The sequence below is a fragment of the Magnolia sinica genome, chromosome 4, assembly GCF_029962835.1.
Source record: "Magnolia sinica isolate HGM2019 chromosome 4, MsV1, whole genome shotgun sequence".
In the NCBI taxonomy this organism is placed as follows: domain Eukaryota; kingdom Viridiplantae; phylum Streptophyta; class Magnoliopsida; order Magnoliales; family Magnoliaceae; genus Magnolia; species Magnolia sinica.
Window position 1 is genome coordinate 73,500,290 of NC_080576.1, and position 21,966 is coordinate 73,522,255.

A 21,966-nucleotide genomic window follows, 5' to 3' on the forward strand; every position below is an offset into this window, starting at 1 on the left:
TTTAATCCCTCTCTCCTTTATTAATGCTTTCTCTCCCTTGTATTATAGGAAGTGAAAGCCCAAAGCATACGGCTACAACCGGAAGCTAGGTGGGCCCACCGTGATATTTGTGATAAATCTATCCCACCTATCAGTTTTGCTATATCATGTTAGGACGTGAACCCAACAATGATATTGATCTAAAACTCGAGTAGCCACACGACAGGAAAAGGTGAGGATTGAACTTCCACCGTTGAAACAGTCATGCGGTCACAAAAGAAGTTTTGGATCATGCTATTTTTATTTTTATTTTTATTTTATTTTATTTTTTTAAAATTTCAGTTCACCCTAGTAGTTATGACCTCATGAACGGTATGGATGGAATCTATACATCACGATGAACCCATGGAGGTTTCAACGGTTGGGATTCCCCTATCCACTTTTTCCAGTCGTGCGACCCACATGAGTTTTGGATCTGCCTCATTTTTTGCACACATTGTAAGATGATCTGGAAAAACAGATGGACGGGGTGGATTTACACAAACATTACGTTGAGCCCCACCTAGCTTTCCATCGAAGGAAGTTCCTGCGGACGGCTTTCGTTGCAATCCGCGTCCGTTAGAAATGGACGCCTCCATCGTTGCCCCTAGAACGTGGAGTAGGTACTAATCCCGCCCATCCCTGGCTAGAAATGGGCAAGTGCTCCGAGGGGCCATCGTGATCTATGAGTTTCATCCACATCGTCCATTTATTTTTTCGTATTATTTTAATGTAAATTCCCACAAATAAGGCAAATCTAATGCTCATGTGTATCACACCAGTGGAAGCAGCGTTGATAATGACACCCGCTGTTGAAACCCTCGTAGGGTCCACTCTACAAAGTCCACTCTACAATTTTTATCTGCTTGATTTTTGGGTTCATGGCCTAAAGTACCTGAAAAAATGGATGGACGTCGGGGATATACAATACAAGCATCAAGGTGGGCCCCTCGGTCAGGGACACACCATATTGGGGGAGGCCAGCCACGCCTAATCCACTCCCCGATGCATTTGTAAAGTGTCACTGCTACTTTGGACTCTAGTTGCTTTTTATAGCCCCAACATGATGTATGTGTTATATTTACACCGTTCAACCATTTTTTCAGATAATTTTAGAGTATGAGCCCAAAAAAAAGGCACACCCAGAGCTCAAGTGGACCACACCATAGAAATTAGTGTGGATCAAGAGCTTACCATTGAAAACTTCTTGGGTGCATGGAAGTTTTGAATAAAGCTTATATTTTTGCTTTCCCTTCATCCAAGTATGTGTGAGCTTATAAAAAGGTTAGATGGAAAATAAACATCATTGTGGCCCTAGGAATGTTTTAATGCTGGGCGGTCAATATCCACTGTTTCCAGTGGTGTGGTCCACGAGATTTGAATCTTTCTCATTTTTAGGAATTTGTACTAAAATGATCTGTAAAAACTGACGGACGGCCTACATATACAACACATATATCATGGAGGGTCGTATGGTTAGAGAAACACTCACCGCATGTGTTGCTCGGGCAACACCTAATCCACTTCTTACTGTTCTTGAGAGAAGTTAACAATTTTATGGGAACCAACAATGGTTTGACCAACGTCCACCTTTCATTTTTTGAAAGGGCCCACTGGTGAGTTTGAGAGATCCACTCCGATCATTAGATGTGTAATGCCATGTTGGGCTCGGAGCCGAAAAATCCAGCTAATCAATGATTTAAGTGGGTCATACCCATTCAAACACTTGGGAGAGACATCCAACCTTGATTTTTACGGGGCCCACCATGATGAGAATGTAAAATCTAATCCAACCATTAGCTGCCACACCAAATGTTAGGCATCGGACCCAAAAATCAGGCCCATAAGTAATTCAAGTGGGCCATACTAAAGGGAAAAAGTTTCGAGTGTAAGGTTTCTATCTACACTTTTTTCATTCGTGTGGTTCATGTAAACCAGGATGGGGCTGGTCCTTTTGTACTGGGTCTAACATGCAGTGACTCACCTCATGATTGGGTGGATTTCACATTAATGTTCCGATGGGCCCACCCAAACAAACAACTTATTTTCATCAATTACATGGAAAGATTTATTAACATTAATTAGTCATTAAATGACATAGCTAGTTGGACCAATTTCAATAGTCCAACTAGTTGTGTGTGAGCATTTCTCATATATATATATATATATATATATTGCATTTACTATAGCTGAATTAACTGCTAGTGTGCTAAGTGAGGTCTGTTGGTTTATGTCTATTGTGGATGACGTGGTATTGGTTGTCGAGATCATGGAAGTGGAAATGCTAAATTGGTGGTATGGAGAAGAGTGTTGCTAGGGAAGTGCAAACTCAGCTGCAGAGATGGAATGTTTGGAATGCAACTTAAGAGGAGTTGTGAGGGTGAGGCTTTAGTTATAATTGATGACTAGGAGATTACTCAAAGTGGATTATTCAAAATGATGAACACTTCGATGATCTAATTGAAATACAGTTGGTGGATAAAGCGGAAATGTACCTTTGGAGTGTTGTATGATTGCCACATGCTTAGAAAACAAATGAAAACCGTATTAAAAAGTTATTGGGCCATTAATGCTTTATGATGTAGACTGTTGGGGTTTTAAAGGATGACATAGCCAAAGAATGTGTGTTTCAGATACGAGAATGTTGAGATGGTTGTAGGGAAGAGTTAGGAAGGCTAGAATAAAAAAGGAGGGCAATCTGCAGTGCTCCCAACCGAGATAAAATGGAGGGCTGAGATGTTTTGGTCTTGAAGTAACGTTGAAACATATGAATTGTTCTCTATGGAATGAATAGAATGAAAATAGGGTATGATATTTATAGGCTTCTAATGTTTAGATTGGGAATCTTCTTAAGCTCATCAAGAGAGACCGTTGAGATCTTCCTGTCTAAAAGATTTACATAGATTAGAAGAATGCCTAATTTTACATGCTACAGAAATATCTAGAATGCATTCGTAGGAATTACACCATTATGTCTTGATGTACACTAATATTTTTAACACGCTTGTGCAACGAAGACTGGAGATGGCTCCAATAAGGAGGGTAGGTTTGATTGTGATTGAATGCCTAAAAAGTGGATGAAACGAACACCAAAAAAGACTTGGATCAAGGTGGTGGGAAGGGATGTGAAGGCTTATTTAACAATTAAATTATGATATTGCACCACGTTAGTCCCCTAATAATGGTTTTTAAATGATAAATAAAGAAAATGATTAATTTGACCTAATTAGTGAAGGAGGATAGTGCATAGAACCTCTTTCCTTGGAGTGCATGAAATCTCAGTGAAATCCATGCAGATCGTCCAACACAAATTTTGCTCCTTCTTGGGTTTTTGTTGATCACTTAGGGCCTGTTTAGATCTTTGAAATACCACAGTCATTACTCCTTGTAGTTGATTGGATAAAACCAACCGTCAAATCATGATAATCCTTCGAAATTACCACCGACTTGGATGGGTAGAGGTATGTTGATGTGGCATAGTTTCGTGGGCCCCACCATGATGTATGTGTTATATCCACCCCGGACATCCATCTTGCAAGATCATTTTATGGAAAGAGACAAAAAATGAGGCACATCCAAAGAGAAAATTGACCACACCACAAAAGTAGTAAGGATTGAATGCCTGCCATTAAAAACTTCCTGCCGTCCATAGAAGTGTTGGATGAAGTTGATATTTGTGTTTTCCCTTCATCCAGGTCTGTGTGACCTCATGAATCGGTTGGATGGAAAATAAACATCCCAATAGGCCTTAAGAAGGTTTCAACGATGGGCGTTATTGTCCTGCTGTTTTCGATTGTGTGGTCCTCCCGAGCTTTGGATGTTTCTCATTTTTCGGGTCATGCCCTAAAATGATATTGCAAAATGGATGGACACACCGGATATAACACATATTGGGCAAGTTATATCCACATATATCTATTCACGATGAGTACTTTACATGCATATCCATGGTCGAAATTAAAGATGCAAGAGTGGTATTACATACAGTTTTACTTCGAACTACTATGGTAGTGATAATTATTACCCAGAATATTATAGCACATTACTGCTGTAATCATTAAAAACAAACCAGCCCTTAAATTCTTGATCTTGATTACCTAGTTTCATTTTAATACTGCAGGCGTTTCCTAAATCAGCATTTGTTCTCTTCCACAATCTTATCCTTCTTGTTACTTATCCTTTTTCTTGTGTAATTTTGATATGCTCTATATGTGGATGCTTCATTTGTATTAATAGATCTTGTTGTTACTTTGCATAGTAGGGACTAGGGGTGTCAACGGGCCAAGCTCTGTTCAAGCCCAAACTTGGCACGAGCCCGTGACATGCTAAAATAGTCCAGCTCGAGCCCGACCTGGATTATTTACACTAGGCCTTGCCCGAGCCCAAGCCCGTATTAAACCCCATCTTTAAAAAACTTTAAATTGTGGTAAATTCAAAACCTGCGTGGTGGATGTTCTTGGTGGCGGGAAGGAGGTTGACAGTAAGGGTTTTCGCACCGGAGTTAATGAACGGATGACGATGCGGAAGATCGATGTGGTGGAAAGAAGAGGACGATGTTGGTGGAGACCCATGATTGGGTCCTTCAAATGTTGGAAAGAGTAGGGATGTCGTTGTTAACAACAATGTTAATGTTGGCGATGGCGCCGATGATGGCATCAATGGAGGTGTGCTGTTTTAGGAAGCTTGGAAAGAGAAGGGATGTCACCGGTAATGTTAGTGTTGGTGAAGGCGCCGAGGATGGCGTAAATGGAGGTGTGTTGTTTCAAGAAGTTTATACTTGTGAAGGGGAAGAAAAGTTATCTTTGAAAGTATTAGAGTCGAAGGATGGAGTGAGAAAATGGAGGAGAAAACTATTTCGAGAGAGGAGGAATGAGAGTATTTAATGGACACAGATTTCCTAGGAAAGCTTTTTAGAAGTTCTTGTGCTGGAATGCCAGGTGGGGTCCACTAAGATGTTTGTGAGAAATCTACTTTGTCCATCCATTTTGCGAGCTCATTTTAGGACATGCGACAAAAAATGAGGTCAATCCAAAACTCAGGTGGGCCACATGAGAAAGAAAATTGGGGAAAGAAATGCCTACCATTGAAACCTTCCTAGGCTCTGCCTTAATGTTTATGTTCCATCCAAACCTTTTATAATGTAACGCCCCAAATCTAGTTTTCGGTGCCCATTCGCCGTGACCCAATTTCGGAGGTGACAACCTCTGTAGTACCCTGATTTCGGCTCCTAGCTCCCATACACTAATTTCTGAAAGTGATATCCCATAAGGAGGATTTAGGGAAAACTTAATAACTGAGCATGACCAAAGAACTCCCGTAATACCATACATCTCCACTAAACGATGGTTCAAGGCACAATGTTGAATAAGTAAATACATAATATAATAAAAATCCAAAAGATCATGCGCACACTCTAGCTTCAATATTGCTGATGCGCTCTAACATAACCTACAGCGTAAACAAACGCGCTTAAGCTTCCTACGAAGCTCAGTAGAGTGTGTGTGCGTGCGCGCGTAATGCATATGACAAATATATCAATCCACAGTATCAATATCAATATCAATATAAGAGTAAGTAGCAAAGATGGAGGGCCAATCATGCTAATGTCCATGCGTGCAACCAGACATACCAAGGCTATGCATATATGCTATGTGAAAGGCTAATTGGGCCAAATGTCATACACAGCCATGCGATGCAAGCATGCCAATCTTGATGTCTAATCCACATTTTAGTACTGTTCTCATCTGAAATCACCGGGGTCTAGTATATAGGCATCGAACTGCAGTGCGCAAACATGCAAGCATGAGAGACCTCACTACTCGCCTCATCAGTGGTATGCTAATGCCCACCTGCTCGGTGCTAGTGGACCCATTTCCAAGCTGGTCAGACTTAGTCTCAAACGCCACCACACACTTCAAGCAGGTGAGACCATACCTCTTCCCAACCAACCATGACATAGTGGGAGACACGGCCTACTGATATTCGACACATGGGCGGTCATAAATCCACTCGATCTTGACATCAGAGCATCCTGCAACGCATAATGGTTTATGGACTTTTACCCATGGACATTCATAACATCCAGTAAACGTAACCAGATTTCCGGTGTCCATACTCATGTATGCCACCCACGACAAAGCCGCTGAGGCAATTTAGGGCATGAGCCCAAACATTAGGCAGATCCAAAACTCAAGTGGACCATACGGTAGAACAATGGGGAAAGTGACGCTCATTGTTAAAACCTTCGTAGGGCCCACCATGATGTTTATTTGCCATCTGAGGGCACACAAACCTGGATGAAGGGAAAACACAAATATCAGCTTGATCCAAAACTTCTATGGCCCCCAAGAAGTTTTCAATGGTAGGCGTTCAATCCTATTACTTTCCGTAGTGTGGTCACTTGAGCTTTAGATCTGCCTTATTTTTTGGTTCATGCCCTAAAATGATCTCATGAAATGGATGGTCGGTATGGATATAATAACTACATCATAGTGGGGCCCACAAAACCTTGCTACGTGAACTCACTGCAAGCAATAGGCTTTTTATTGGAACTATACTTTTTAGTCCAACATTTTTGTCAGATGGGGGAAATTGATTTTTGTCTGAGACAGGGACATTAAATTTTGAATTATCGGGAAGGGGGAAATTTTTTAATGGAGGGATTTTATTTTTTGAAAAAAGCATCGGGCTGGGCTGGGCCATCGGGCTTTTGGACGACTGAGTCCAAGCCTGACCCGTTTGAAAAATGGTCTGAAAATTTAAGCCCAAACTCGACCCTCGGGCTCGTTAGGCTAGCCCGACCCATTGACAGCTCTAGTAGGGACACTCAATGTCTCTCCCCCTTTTTTTTTTTCTTTCTTTTTTTTTTCCCCCAAACTCTACAAAATGGTCGTAAATTTGATTCTTTGTTTTGGAGTCGCTTTTCATTTTTTTTTTTTTTTTTTCCCACAACGAACTGCTGACTAATTCAACTTATACATTTAAGTAAGCTGCGTGGAATGAATTGAGCAGTAAGAATATGTGCTTAACATCTTACTTGTTAGATAATACTCATGCAAAAGGCAATCGATTAATCTTGATCTATAATAATGACATAAATGTGCATAGAACGACCGAATCAAGTTCATTTTTGTATTGAAAAAAATAATCACGATTTCCTTCTCATATAGAATAACATAAGACCCATTCCTTTTCTCAAATATTAATTTTTACCTTGAATGACCAGATATTGTACTTGTTTTTTTGCATGCCCAACATTTTCCTCCTAAATGTGACTTGTTTGAGTGGTGTTTGGAAGTGAAGAAAGAAGACAAACATGGCAATAGTTCTTCTTAAAGGAATTGATTAGTGACTGTTTTGTCAGAGATGGATGCATCAGAGTGTGCTGCGTTCATGTCATACCATCAATGTCTACTCTTCAGTCCAGCACGTCAAGTTATTCGTCTCATTTAAGCTACACCTTGCAGTGTATACATCAAATGCTAGATGAGTGGTTAGTTTATCTCAGTGAAAAACATAATGAATCTATTTGTTATATCCAGTGTTCGAAATATCGATACTATTGGCCGATATATCGGCCGATATTATCGTTATCGCACCACTGCGAGACGAAACTCCTCCGATAACACCCGGAAGATACCAAAAATCCAAAACTTCAGATATCGCACGATATTATCGTCGATATCGCGCGATATATCGTTGAAAGATACCAAGTTAAAAAAAAAAACACCAAATATCGTCCGGGACTGTGTCATTATCCCAAAAAAAATTTGGAAAAATTTAAAAAATATATAGAGAAACTTTCAACAGGTGGATTTCGATACCTGTACAAGAGATTTTTATGATCGGAAGCTTCCCTTTGGTGGGCCATTCGAATCAAAGTGTCGTCCGTAGGTTAGTGCAAACAAAATCTCCGATTTGGAAGAGAAATCCATCAAAATCTGGAGAAATCCAAGTATTTAGGCAAAATCCGGCGAAATCCTTGCTGAAATCCGGAGAAATCCTCGCCAAAATCCGAAGATCTGTGAGATTTTGGAGAGATTTTAGGTTCCGGAAGGCCGGAACCTTCTCTGCTTTGAAAAAAAAGGCGTCCGATCCCCTTTTTTTGGAAATCAAGGTGGCAGGTGTACCGCACACCACCGAGTTGACTGGTGTGTTGACGTCACCAGGTTTCGTGGGTCCCATCATAAGGTATGTGTTATATCCAAACCGTTCTTCCATTTGGCAAGCTCGTCGTAAGGCTTGAGCCGAAAAATAAGATAGATCCAAAGATCAAGTGGACCACACTGCAAATAGGAGTGGGAGATTAAACGTTTACCATTGAAACCCTTTTGGGGTCACGGGAGTTTTGGATCAATATGATATTTGTTTTTCCTCTTCATCCAGGTCTGTGTGACCTAATGAACAGATTGGATGGAAAATAAACATTATAGTGGGCCCTACGAATATTTTAACGGTGAGAATCAGCCCCACTGCTATTTGTGGCGTGGTCCAGTTGAGCTTTGAATATGGCTCATTTTTGGGCTCATGATCTAAAATGATCTCTCCAAATTCATGAACGGTGTAGATATAATAAATACATTATCATGGGGCCATGTAACTTTGAACCGTTGGTACCACTCGAGTTGCAGGAGCGTCACCGCCTTCTTCGTAGTGTGGTAGGAAGCGGGCGTAGTGAGTAGTGTGCTACATAAACTCTGTGGGGCCCACCATAATTCATGTATTTTATCCACTCCATCCATCCATTTAACCATATAATTTTATGATTTTTAGCCCAAAAAATGAGCATATCCAAAGCTCAAGTGGACCACACCACAGAAAATGGTGCGAATTAAACATCTACCATTAAAAAAAAAAAATCCTTGGGAGCCAAAGAAGTTTTGGGTCAAGCTGATATTTGTTCTTTTCCTTTATCCATATCTTTGTGATCTTATGAAGAGGTTGGATGAAAAATAAACATCACTGTAGGCCCTAAGGGAGGTTTCAACGGTGCAAATCATTATTCGTATTGTTTCTTGCGGTATGGTCCACTTTACCTTTGGATATGTTTCAAATTTGTGCTCAACCCCTAAAATGAGCCGGAAAAACACATGGACTGCATGGATAAACCATGTACATTTACGGTGGACCCAATAAGTTTACTCAGTACTATAGGAGTGGATTAGGTGAGAGCCCGCCTCACCCAAGACCACACAACCGTACTGTGGGGCCAACTTGACGTGTGTATTCAGTGTCCACTCCATCCATCTGTTTTTTCAGATCATTTTACAACATGATCCTAATAATTAAGAAGATCCAATTATCAGGTGGACTATACTCAAGGAAACAGTATTAGTTGAACATGGTACCATTAAAAACTTCCTAAGGTGCACCTTAATTTTTCCTATATTTTATTAGGCATCCAATCCGTTGATAACTTCACATAAGTTTGAATGAAGAGAAAAAACAATTATCAGCATGATCCAAAACTTTTGTGGCCCACTAATGGTCAATCACCATTGTTACCTATGGTATGGTCTACCCAATTATTGGATCTGCTTCAATTTTTGGATAATGTCCTAAAATGATATGGAAAAACAGATGGATGGGGTGGATACTGAATATAGTTCTCTAAGTTCAATAAGACAACGCATAGCTTAGACCATATACGAAGGAAACCTATTATGTGCACTTCTTTTTTAAGATTTTATGATTTAAAAGTGTGTATTAAGGTCTTTTTTAATAATCTCTGAAGTTTCATTGAAAAATTCAACCATTTTCCCAATGTTTCCTCATATTTCTCAAAAAGTGCGATAAATTATGCGATACAAACGATATATCCCATGTGATAACTGATACGTATCTGTATCCCAAGGGTGCGATACATTGTGCGATACCGATATTTCGAACACTGGTTATACCTGGTTTCATCCATATGCTAGAGTATTTCTGTTCTGCATAGCTCCAGAGTTATAAAATCCAGCATCTTTGAAGCATTTTGCATTTTTTGGGTCTTGAGCTATTCCTTGTTCCTCACAATGTATGTTGCAACTAAGCTCCAAAGTTATGAACTCAAGCATGTTTGAATCATTTTATATTTTTGCATCTTGAGCTATTCCATGTTGCTTTACAATGGCTATTGGAATTCATCTGCATGCGTGGCCTTTTTGGTAGTTGTTTAATATTATCCTATATGTCAGCAGGACACTCCATGTCTTTTAAAACAGTTTGCATTCAGGCATATAGACATGTCATTAGAATTTTCTTCTTTTGCTGCTTTTATGAATCAATTATGATACAGTTTTACAAAATTGTCTTCTGACTGTGGTGGACAGTCTGCATGTTGGGTTCCCATGATCCCTGTCTCAGAAGCTGCATGTCAATGTACATATCTGTGTATAAATTACACAGGTGTGCCCATGTACTAGAGAGGGATCCTCATCATTTCTGAAGGATCTACTCACTTGTGATATCTATCTTGGTTTTCCTAGTCGTATATGATCAAAACACAAGTTTGTAAATTGTATTTTAAAGTGCACTGCAGAAGCAAGCTTTGTTGAAGCCTCACTCATTATCTTCTGTCAAAGAGCATGTCCAAGCCATCATGGAATGTGTTCCTGAACACGTTAAAATACCGACTGATGGGACCGATGTTTGGGAAATAGATGCCATGCTTTTAAAATTTGAAAATAAAGTGGCCTCTGGATCATATGGTGATCTGTAAGTATCTTTCAGTATACTTCAACTTTTATTTTCTCATGGTATGAATTTTAGCTTACTTGATTGCTTTTTTGATTCAGCTATAGAGGGAGCTACTGTAGTCAGGATGTTGCCATCAAAGTTCTCAAGCCCGAGCGCATAAATGTGGATATGCAGCGTGAATTTGCTCAGGAAGTCTATATCATGAGGTTTGTTATAAGATAACATGCTATCATTTGTCTTTGATATTGTCCTTAAATTTTGTATTGTGTCCTTTAGAAATAGATTGCATGGAGTTTTAAATTCTCCCCTATGTAATATTGAATCATTATTTGAATGTCATGTGCCCTGTCACTAAAAAAATAAGTGGAGTTTCACTTTTCCGCTATGTTACATAGTCACATGCATTGGTGTTCATGTTAGGCACAAACACAAGATTCTTGGCAGGATCACCCAGGTAATCACAATGTGGTGACATATGTCATCATCATCATCATCATTTAAACCTTATCACAACTAATTGGGGTTGGTCGTATGAATCGCCATTCCACTATATCAAGGGCCATAAGTTTAGGTAAACTGTAGGTCATCAAATCTTTTCTTACTACCTCCACCCATGTCCTTTTGGGTCTTCCCTTTGCCCTTTTAGAGCCTTAAAATTGTACCAACTTCTAATTGACACTGTTCTTGGTCTCCGTTGTACATGATTAAACCATCCATCTCTACTTTCCCCCGTTTTTGCTGCTGCTCCTAAATTCCCTTGAATGCATTCATTTCTAATTCTATCCTTGTCTTGGCACTCATCCATCTCAAGATCCTCATTTAAGCTTCACATCCTATGATCATGTTGTTCCTTAACTGCCCAACATTAAGTTCCATAAAGCATGGCTTGTCTTATAGCCATCCTATTAAATTTCCCTTTCAGTTTGAGGGGTACACGATAATCACATAAAACTCCAGAGTCACATCTCCATTTCTTCCACCTTGCTTGAATTCTATGGGTAACATCCTTCTCAATCTCTCCACTCTCATGAATTATTGAGCCAAGATATGGAAGTGATCATTTTGGGATACTTCTTGGTCAACAATTTGAACTAATTCCTCATATCCACTCCTATTGTTACTAAAATTGCACTCCATATACTCTATTTAAATCCAACTAATTTTATTTCCTTTAGATTCTAAAGCACTCATCCATAAATCTAGCTTTGTGTCTACGCCCTCCCATGTCTTATCAATCAACACTGTCATATGCAAACAACATACAACATGGGATCTCTTCCTGCAAATGCCTCGTTAACTCATCCATAACCAATGCGAAAAGGTACGAGCTCAATGCCAACCCTTGGTGCAAGCCTATAGTAATTGGGATCTCACTTGTCTCTCCACTAATGGTCCTCACATTTGTTATTACTCCCTCATACATATCCTTAATTATGTTAATATATCCTCCTTTCTTTCTCAACATCCACAGACCCACCATATTAACTCTCTAGGGACCCTATCGTAGCTTTCTCCAAGTCAATAAAGACCATGTGGAGATCCTCCTCCCCTTATATTTCTCCATCAATTGTCTAAGAAGGAAAATAGCTTTAGTGGTGGACCTTGATATGTAACCAAACTAATTTTTTGATACGTTTGTCTCCTGCTTTAGTCTTTGCTCAATGACACTTTTCCAAAGTTTCATTGTATGGCTCATAAGTATACCTTTGTTTGTCTCCTTTATTTTTATAAAAAGGTTCATATACGTTTTCTCCATTCGTCTAGCATTTTTCTTCAATCTAACAATCTGGATGAACAAGTTTGTCAACCTAAATTGCGTAGTATCTCCCATACCCTTCCAAACTTTTATTGGCAATTTGGCATAGTCTAAGGGCCTTTCTTGTTTTCATCCTTCTCAAAGATCTTTTCACCTCAAATATCCTAATTGTATGAATGTATTTATGGACTCTGATGTGATTTGATTTTATGGTTCCTTCTATTCTTATGCTCTTAGAGTGATTGTCATTTAACAAGTTCTGAGAATAGTTTTTGCACCTTCACTTATCTCATTGTCTTTGACTAATACTCTCTAGTTTTGGCTCTTAATAATATGATCTAGGTAACTACTCTTCCTCTTTCTCATTTTTGCAAATTTGAAGCAAATTTTCTCACATTCTCTTGTCCCTAATCTATTGTGAAGAATCTGAAGATCATCATAAGCCTTAAGTTTAGCCTCACTTGCTACTTTCTTAACAATCTTTTTGACATTTCTATATTGTTTATTTTCATTGTTTTTAGTCCTTTTCAAAGCTTTGAAACATGAAGGTTTCTCGTTAATAGCTTTTTTACATTGTCATTCCATCACCAAGTTTCCTTATATGAATGGTTTTTCCCTCTAGATATTCCTAAACATCTTTTGCCACTTTCCTAATGCACTCAACCATTTTATCCACATAACATTTTCTTCTTCCTTGGCATTCCACTTTCCTTCTTCCATCAAATTATATTTGAATTACGCTGTTTTGTCTTCATTTAAATTCTGCTACCTAGTTTTTGGACACCTATTTATTTCATCCTTTCTTCCATCTCTTAAAGTAAACGTCCACCACCATTAACCTATGTTGCGTAGTCAGACTCTTTCCAGGTATCCCATTGCGGTCCTCACATATTTATTGTTCTGCCTTCCTAAGTAGAAAGAAATATATATTTGGCTTATGTATGATCCACTTTTAAAAGTTATTAAATATTCATCTCTCTTTTTATAGCTTGCGGTTGCTAGTACTAGATTGTATGCTAGAGCAAAACCATATCCTCCATGCACTCTCTCATATCCTCTACTTTCCTTTCCTATATGACCATTTAAGTCTCCTCCTACAAATATCCTCTCTCTGTTCGGAATTTCGTGCATTAGTTTATCCATATCCTCTCAGAATTGTCTCTTGATTCTATCCTCTAACCCTACCCATGGTGCATATGCGCTAATAATGTTGATTGTCTCTTCTCCTAACATAAGTTTTACTAATAAAATCCTATTACTTTCTTAACATCTACAACTTTATCCTTTAAGCCTTTATCTACCACTATCCCTACCATTTTTATTATTGTCCTTTCCTATATACCAAAGCTTATATCCATCAATTTTCTAGTTTTGGCCTATTTGCACATGGTTTTCTAAGTGCAAGCTATGTTAACTCTCCCTCGTTTCATTGTGTCTACTAATTCCATCTTCTTAGTTAGCAATGCTTCTATATTCCATGTGGCAAGATGAATCCTATTATCTTGGACTAGCTTCTTTACCTTCACGTGTCTAGAATGGCGTGAGAACCCTTGCCTACTTCTTATAGCAATCAGGGTTGTTGCGTACGTTGCTTTCTGAGGATGCCCTAGCAAACACTTGCCCACTTCTTACTGCACACGGGTTCCAATGTAGTGTGTTCTCTTACAGGAAATGCCCTGACATGAGTTTGGGATGCCATATTGTTTGGATACATGTTGGAAGTTATGGCATAAGTTTGACATTGGCCATCAACCCTCCTCATTTATCCGGGTTGGAGATTGGCAATGAGAGCATAAAATTCCCATAGGCGCGATGTAATACACTATTCCATAGGTTGATTAAAATCAAGCGCTATCTAATAGTCTATTGCATAGGTTGATTATAATTAACAAGTGAGTGGGGTAATGTGTATATGTATGTATGTATGTATGTATATGGGCAATTTAATTATATCATCAAATGTATGATTATGGAAATATTAGTTAATGTAAGGGAAGGGCCAGTTGATAAGCAGATGGGAAGGCCTCCAACCAATCGGGAGAAATGAGAAATCTATCCAGCCGCGATTGGATTTGATTTCTCCGATCGTTAGACCAGGTGAAACGAGCCCCCGGCAGCGGAAGATCGACAAGCTCCTGAGATTGGATCCAATCAGAGAAAGAGTTCATCGCAACAAAAGCTCTTCTGCTGCGGGAATGTTCCTCCGCAAATCGGACCACATTGAAATCACCTACAAAACAACAGGGACCCTGTGAAGGACTGTCTAGCAGTAGACAATTCACCCCAAAAAACAGATCTAAGGGAGTCATCATTAGGGCTATATGAGACCGTAGAAATTAGAGGACTTATCTCGGATGATGATAGACGCCGAAAAGGACCCTTTGGATATTGATTGGACTTCCCATTTGGAAGATTTCCAAGCAATTAAAATACAACCCGACGAACCAGAAGTGTCCAGAGACGTCCATTTAGCGTCCTTAGCATTCCATAGAGAAGCTCGAAGGCCATCTTTGAAAGTGGGGAGTTTCGTTTCCTGGAGACAAATAACGTCCTGATTTTTTCTACTGATTGATTCCTTGATCAGGCACCTTTTCTGCCTCGATCCCACCCCTCTCACGTTCCACAAAATGATTCTCACTGGGGCACCGAACTTCCCCAATTTCCCTTACGCCCTTGCCTCGAGCTGGAGGCAACTAGCAGGCCCGGACTCGGTTGAAGGCTTAGAAGTTCTTTGTTGCTGATGGATCTGCGGACTTGTTTGCTGGGAGTTCTGGGACTTGAGAGAGGCCTGCCTCTATTTTGAATACATTGGAACGGGGCGGTGTAGTCTTCGTCTCTGTCTCCGAAACATAACCCGAGGGACCTACCAACACGGCCAACTGCGTCCCTGATCCATTTCTTATTTTGAAGAGAATCAAATGCTTCATCTCTTCTTATATCAGTAGTGGGAACAAGATCAGTGGGATTATGCTACTGTTGAGGGTAATCGACGCACATCTGTAGTGGCTCAGCAGCAATCACATCATCAGAAATGGCTTCCTGAAAAAGGGCAATGGGGCCCAGATCAACCCAATCTCAGGATTGGGGGAGTGATGTGACTGGAGAGGCGGGGAGGGAAGAGAAAGGTTGGGAGTCAGAGAAGCGGCTTTCATCTTCTCCAGAGAAGTCACCACCCATTGCTGAAGGGGATTGAGGTCTACGGAGAATGGACTGGAACAGGTGAGGTGGAATAGGCAGGGGGCAGGGAAAGTGATAGGGATAGTGAAAGAGTTATCGATTTTGTGCGTGGGTGAAGGGAGAGATGTATTAGGGGAGCAACGAGGTCGGGTCAAGATCGGGCCCGAGACTCTGGGCCCGATCTCAACAAGGGACAGCAAGCTCGGGTTAGACGTAGGAGCAGCCACATGTCTAAGATCTGAATCCGGGACTATGCCCTTCGCCTCCACATGTCGAAAAACTGATGATTCTTCTTCAGCGTCGTCAGGGCATCTCGATGAATGGGACGTTGAAGGGAGACGTGGCAGCATCTAATCATTCCTTATTTTAAAGGCGTTCGATCCGTCTCGTCGAAGGTCCGTCAGTAGAGGCGCCATAATTGCGATCGTGCCACATGGCATATTCTCCTGCATCGATGGCGACGTCTCTCTAGAAATTATGACTACTTCAGGGAGAGTCGACGCAAGGCCCGCAGAGCTCTTGCCACGCGTCCCCGCTTCTCTCAGTATGTATGCGTGATTAATGATGGCAGCGGAGCTCGCAGGGGTCACGCTCGGTGGTCCGCTGGAGCATGCGGGACGAACTCCTTCGGAGGTTGTCTTCGCCGATACCGATTCCGGCGACTGTGAAGCAGGTTCCTTTGCTCTCCAAAAATCACCCCATCTTGGATATACGAACCCTGGTTCCTCCTTTTGCACCGGCAGTGACAGTAGTCTATTTCCTACTTTGGCAAACAAGTGGGAAGGCAAGGGGGAGTCCTTCATCCTCCTCACTCGAGCTCTTATAACCCCCATTTCCACTCCTAACTTAGATTTGGAATCAATCTCTAGCAAGGATCCCAAGCTTGAAGCTGCGACAATAAGGGATTCATCGAACCAACATTCTAAAGGAACATCCCATATCAGGATCCGAACGTTCACCATCCCGAACATGGAAAACTCGTCCCATGCCATAACTTTAATAACTGGATCATAAGCATGAAGGTGCCCTGCCATTGTTAACATTTCGTGATTAAGGCCAAGACAAACCTTCACCCATAGATCATTGTAACCTAGAGGTTTGATAACGTAATTACCAGGGAGAAATCCTGTGCAATCCCTGATCCATTTCTTCACTTGCGAGATCGAAGCTGCTTCTTTGGTTCTTATGACAACTGTATTTTCAAGCTCTGCCTTAGCTTGGTTAAAACGTTCCTGGTTTACTGAAATCATGCCCTCCTTCTGGCCCTTTATGGCCTCCTCACGATTAGGATAGTTCGGCATAGAGATCTCCGGAATAGCTGTAGGGGGATATTTGGTTGGATCTTTAGAATTTGAGATATCGTGGAGGAGGGCGTCTCTGAGTGAGTGATCCCCTGACATCACTGTATCAGAGGTGGTAGGGATGTTAGCCGGTGCTTTAGGCTGTTCATATGTGGCGGACTTCCGGATTTGATCTCTGTAGTTGGGCCCAAATCTGGCACGCTGGACTAACAATGGAGTCCCTGCAAATTTCACTCCATGCAGCATTTCCACCGCCCTAGCAAGCTCTGCTTCAGAGCTCACACGGACGAGGGCGAAGCCTCAAAAGGAGCCGTCTTCTCGGTCTCTAGGCATCACGACGTCCATCACCACCCCTGCGCGGCCAAAAATCCTAGAGACGTTGATCGGTAACCATCCTGGTGGGTAGCCTTTAACAAAGAGGGTAGGATAGGAGTTTCTCCTTCTCGCAGCTAGAGTTGAAGCCTTCTGACTGTGTTTCTTGCCTGAAACAACCTTCCACCCATTGTTACCTGTCTCCCCCTCTAAAAGCTCATTCCAGTCATCCAGTTCGTTAGGTGTTGTAGCACTATCTCTTCTTCTCACGTTTCTAGTCGAATCCTACGTGACGATTTGCCTCTATACGTCAACATTCTTCGTAACATGGTTATCGTCTCCAGCTGCATCACGTCGTCGTCAGCAACATCACGTCGTCGTCGACAGCATCACGTCGTCGTCGGCAGTATTTTCCAACCCCCATTCAGAATATCTGCAATAGAGTTACCTCTTTTCTAATGGACATTATTGTCATTGTCTTATAGACAAATTTGCTCTCACAAGGAAGAATCCTCGATGCATTGGATCTCAGCAACTCTGTCCCCGGAATACAATCAACTCTCCTTGCAGATCGATGGCCTAGATGGGGTGCACACACAATCACAGCCACTAAAAGCTTGAATCTACTATCTAATTTATACAAAGGAAAGGATATAGAGAAAAGGAGGAGAATTGATTGCATAGTTAGCACCAACAATCCTATATATCATGTGCATCCAATGCTATCTTAAGCCTAAGACAATGACAAACCAATTGCATTTTGTATCGGACCAACAAAATAGACATAAAGACAAAAATGCAATTTGGTTATGTTAGCCAAACATACTAAACGCACCTCGCAATTAATTCTCAAGTCTCAGTTGCAAACTTGTCAAAAAATACTATTTGAAACACAAATACTAATTAATAAAATTGTGCATCGAAATGTTACCTTAAATTAAAGACAAATGAGAAAGCAAGGAAATGGCAAAATACAAAAATGGCTAATAAATGAGAGGGCAGAACTTATTTAAATGGACTTCTCTCTCCTTGAGGTAACATGATAAGGCAATCTACCCGAGGAGAGATTGAAAAGGTGATTGCAGACGTGCCAATATACATGTACAAGATCCAGATACTCATCAGGTGGACCCAAACTGAACATATCCATTCTGCACATTAAGCAGACCATGTATGTAGATTGAACAAGGAATGTTAGTCATCTTTTTCCTAACCTTCCATTTTTCTCATGTGTGGCCCACTTATTGAGTGAAAATACCTACTTTTTAGGCTACCGTCTCCATGATGGGCCCCATCCACACAGGGCCTAGAAATCACAAGTATACTATGTTGGCACATGTATCAGAAATCACTTTTTCCTTGCACAAATCACCTTACCGCTTCCAAGCATTGAATCCTCACCCACTCCCAATCCTTGATAAATGAAACCTCCTCACTCATTCGGGGGCAATCCATGTGCAAAGTCCAATATGACCACAACTACAGTGAGTTTGATTGCACCAACTTCCTCTTATAGGCCAAATCTGTGAAAGTGTGCATCAGGAGAAGGATTGAGCTAGGATGCATTACCTACAAGACTCTTAAACTGAGTGATGATGATCTTAATAACAAGAAATGGGATGAAGAAGATCTGATAGTGATTGGATAGCTCCTTCATCCAATGCTACCCTCATAGTCAAGATTATCTCTTTTATCAAATTGCAAAGGTGATATGAGATGCAGTTGTTAAGACTGATATGATGAGAAACATTATGTTAGAGAATGAATTGAAGCAATCCATCTCTCAATTTCTCCAAGAAGAGAAGACAATTTCATAATATTCTAGCACCCCGCACAGCATGTAGAGGAAATAAGGAAATATTAGCCAATCACCTCTCTTTTTCTTTTTCCTTTTGTTTTCTCTTTACTTCTTCTTTTCTTTTCTTTCTTTTTTTTTTTTAAAAAAAAAAAAAAATTATTTTAGCCAATCACCTCTCTTCATATGAAGGATACAAAATTCCTTTGGTTGTTAAGAAACAAGGTGTTTCGTATCGGTAACGGTCACCACCATTACCAATACGGGCATCAGCCGTAACGGCCGATATGGGGGGGTAACAACCATTATGACCCCCATAACAGTTGGAAGAAAAAAAAAATTGCTCGAAAAATTCTGGAAAAGTATTTAGGAAATCTACAGTAATGTAAATATTCCAAATATGTATTCATTTTTATTTTATTTTTTAACATGTTTATGGTAATGTAATGGTCCATTCTATAGTAAGAGTGTTGTATCTGGTTGTCTGGTGAATTTACAAACATGGTTATGTGTCTCTAATACTTACACATCACAATCAAGCATTAGAACGAGAAATCGAAAGAAGAAGAAGAAAAAAAAAAAAAAAAGACAAATCACTTTTTTCTATTTTTTTAAAATGGCCATCGAAGCTTCTATCCGCCCAAATCACCTCAATCTACAGTTTTAATCCTAAAAACTATAGTAAGAGTGGTCGAAATCTTTTACAAAATAATCCAAGTTTTTGGAATGGAAAAAGTTATTAAAAATAAAAAAAAAGAAAAAAAAAAGAAAAAGAAAAGAAAAGAAAAAAACAGAAGAAGAAGAAGAAATGGATTTAAATAGAAAAGAGTGGTTGTTTTTCAACTATTATAGGGGTAACAATCGTTATGCATCGTAACGGCTATTACGGCCCTCGTAACGGCTGATATTGTCCCAAAAAACCAACTGCCCCATTTCACCCCGTATCGCATAACGATCACAGCCATTACCTATACGTATCGGCCTTTACGGCCTCGTAACGGATTCAGAACACCTTGCTAAGAAAGGAATATCAGATCTTTAAGCTGCTTGTTGAACTAAATGTGCACTACATGTCATTACGTCCAACATTCTAGGAAAGGTCAGATTGCCCTATTTTCCTTTAGTGGGCGATTCCTATCCATTTCCTTAATGGATAGGAATCCTACTAGCTTTTATAATAAACCTCCATTGCTTATAAAAATAAATATGTATGAAATTTTGGGACAAAATAGTAATTGAGATTTTATTGTTGTTTTTATCAGATTATAAATAATACTATTTATGTAAATGTATAACTCTTCACCAGGATAGATTTTTATCTCATATGGGCCACATCGGACCATTGCCCTATCATGCTGATGCTGGAGGACTTAAACTGGGGTCCAAAGCCCTTCAGATTCAATGCGTCATGGCTCAAGATCAAAGGCTTCCATCAGAAAGTTGAAGAGTGGTGGTCCACCTGCCAGGTTGAAGGTTTCGCTGGCCACAAACTGCTTTGTAAGCTCAGAATGCTCAAGGAGAAGATCTAAGACTAGAAGGAAATCGAATTTCGCAAACGGGAAACTGAGACGGAAGCTCTATTTGTTGAGTTGCAACGCATCAACTTTGAGGCAGGTGGTCCCTTGACTGTAGAGATCCTATCTAGGCATATTCAAATCATCCAAGCCATCTCTACCTGGGCCCTCGAGGATGAAATTTCCTGGAAACTCAAGTCCAGGACCAGATGGATATCAGAAGGGGATAGAAACACTAGGTATTTCCATACCATTGCTAACGTGCGGTCCCGAGCTAAAGCTATTCTATCCATTTCCATGGATGGAATTCGTACTGAAGATAGACAGGAGATTACGGATCACGCAGTTTGGCATTTCAAATCCCTCCTCTCCGCGGAAGATTGGATTAGACCCAATTTAGATGGCCTTGCTTTTAGCTCCCTTGATGTTTCAGACGTGTTGCTGCTTGAAGCCCCGTTTTCTGAAGAAGTTAAAATGGCCATTGGCTTAATGGGAGGAGATAAGTACCCTGGCCTTGACGGTTTTCTTATGGCGTTCTTCCAATCTTTCTGGGACCTCATCCGTCAGGACGTTATGGATTTTCTTCACGAATTTTACCTTAGGGGCAGACTATCTAAAGGCCTAGGCGCCTCCTTCATTGCGCTGATCCCCAAGATAGCAGGCGCGAGCTCCTTCTCTGACTTCAGGCCTATCAGCTTGATCGGGGGGCCTTACAAGATCCTGGCTAAAATTCTGTCTATCAGACTCTCCAAAGTTATAGGAAAGCTTATTTCCAAGTATTAGCATGCGTTCATTAAGGGCAGACAGATTATTGATTGCGCCTTGATCGCTAATGAATGTCTGCATTCGTGCCACAAGATCGGTTTGAAAAGCCTTTTTTGTAAGCTGGATATCGAAAAGGCTTACGATCATGTGGAGTGGGCCTTTCTTCAGTACATGATGGGTCGCATGGGATTTGGAGAGAGATGGAGAGGCTGGATCAAGGCGTGCTTAGGATCAGCTCACTTCTCTATTCTCATTAATGGCTCCCTGCATGGTTTCTTTAAAAGCTCGGGAGGGATTTGTCAAGGCGACCCTTTATCTCCCCTCCTCTTCCCGTTGGTGGGTGAGGCTCTATCACAGATTCTATCTCGGGGTCAAGAGATTGGAATCCTTAAAGGAATTTCTATGCCGGGTGTCACAGCTCCTATTTCCCACATTCAATTTGCAGACGACACGCTCATTCTCTGAAGCGGTCCCATCCTACATCGACAACCAGCGCACAACCCTTTTCTGTTTTGAGGCTGTCTCGGGGCTGAGAGTTAATCTCTCTAAATCAAAAATTTTTGGTGTCAACATCTTAGGTTCTGAGCTCTCCTCCTGTGCCAAGATCCTTGGGTGTTCAGCAGCCCCCCTCCCCTCCACGTTTGTGGG

General features: G+C 40.7%; 1 protein-coding gene across 6 annotated transcripts in view; it reads left to right on the top strand.

Annotated features, from left to right (window-relative positions):
• Positions 1-21,966, top strand: part of LOC131243222 (serine/threonine-protein kinase STY46-like) — a 115,497-nt gene that overhangs the window by 52,438 nt on the left and 41,093 nt on the right. For 4 of the 6 annotated variants that reach the window (XM_058242411.1, XM_058242412.1, XM_058242407.1 and 1 more), the window contains 3 exons: positions 7,382-7,426; positions 10,541-10,716; positions 10,797-10,904. In XM_058242411.1, the coding sequence (XP_058098394.1) occupies positions 7,382-7,426; positions 10,541-10,716; positions 10,797-10,904 (329 nt within the window). The remainder of the gene's footprint in view (positions 1-7,381; positions 7,427-10,540; positions 10,717-10,796; positions 10,905-21,966) is intronic. The other 2 variants (XM_058242410.1, XM_058242408.1) reach the window with 1 other exon arrangement.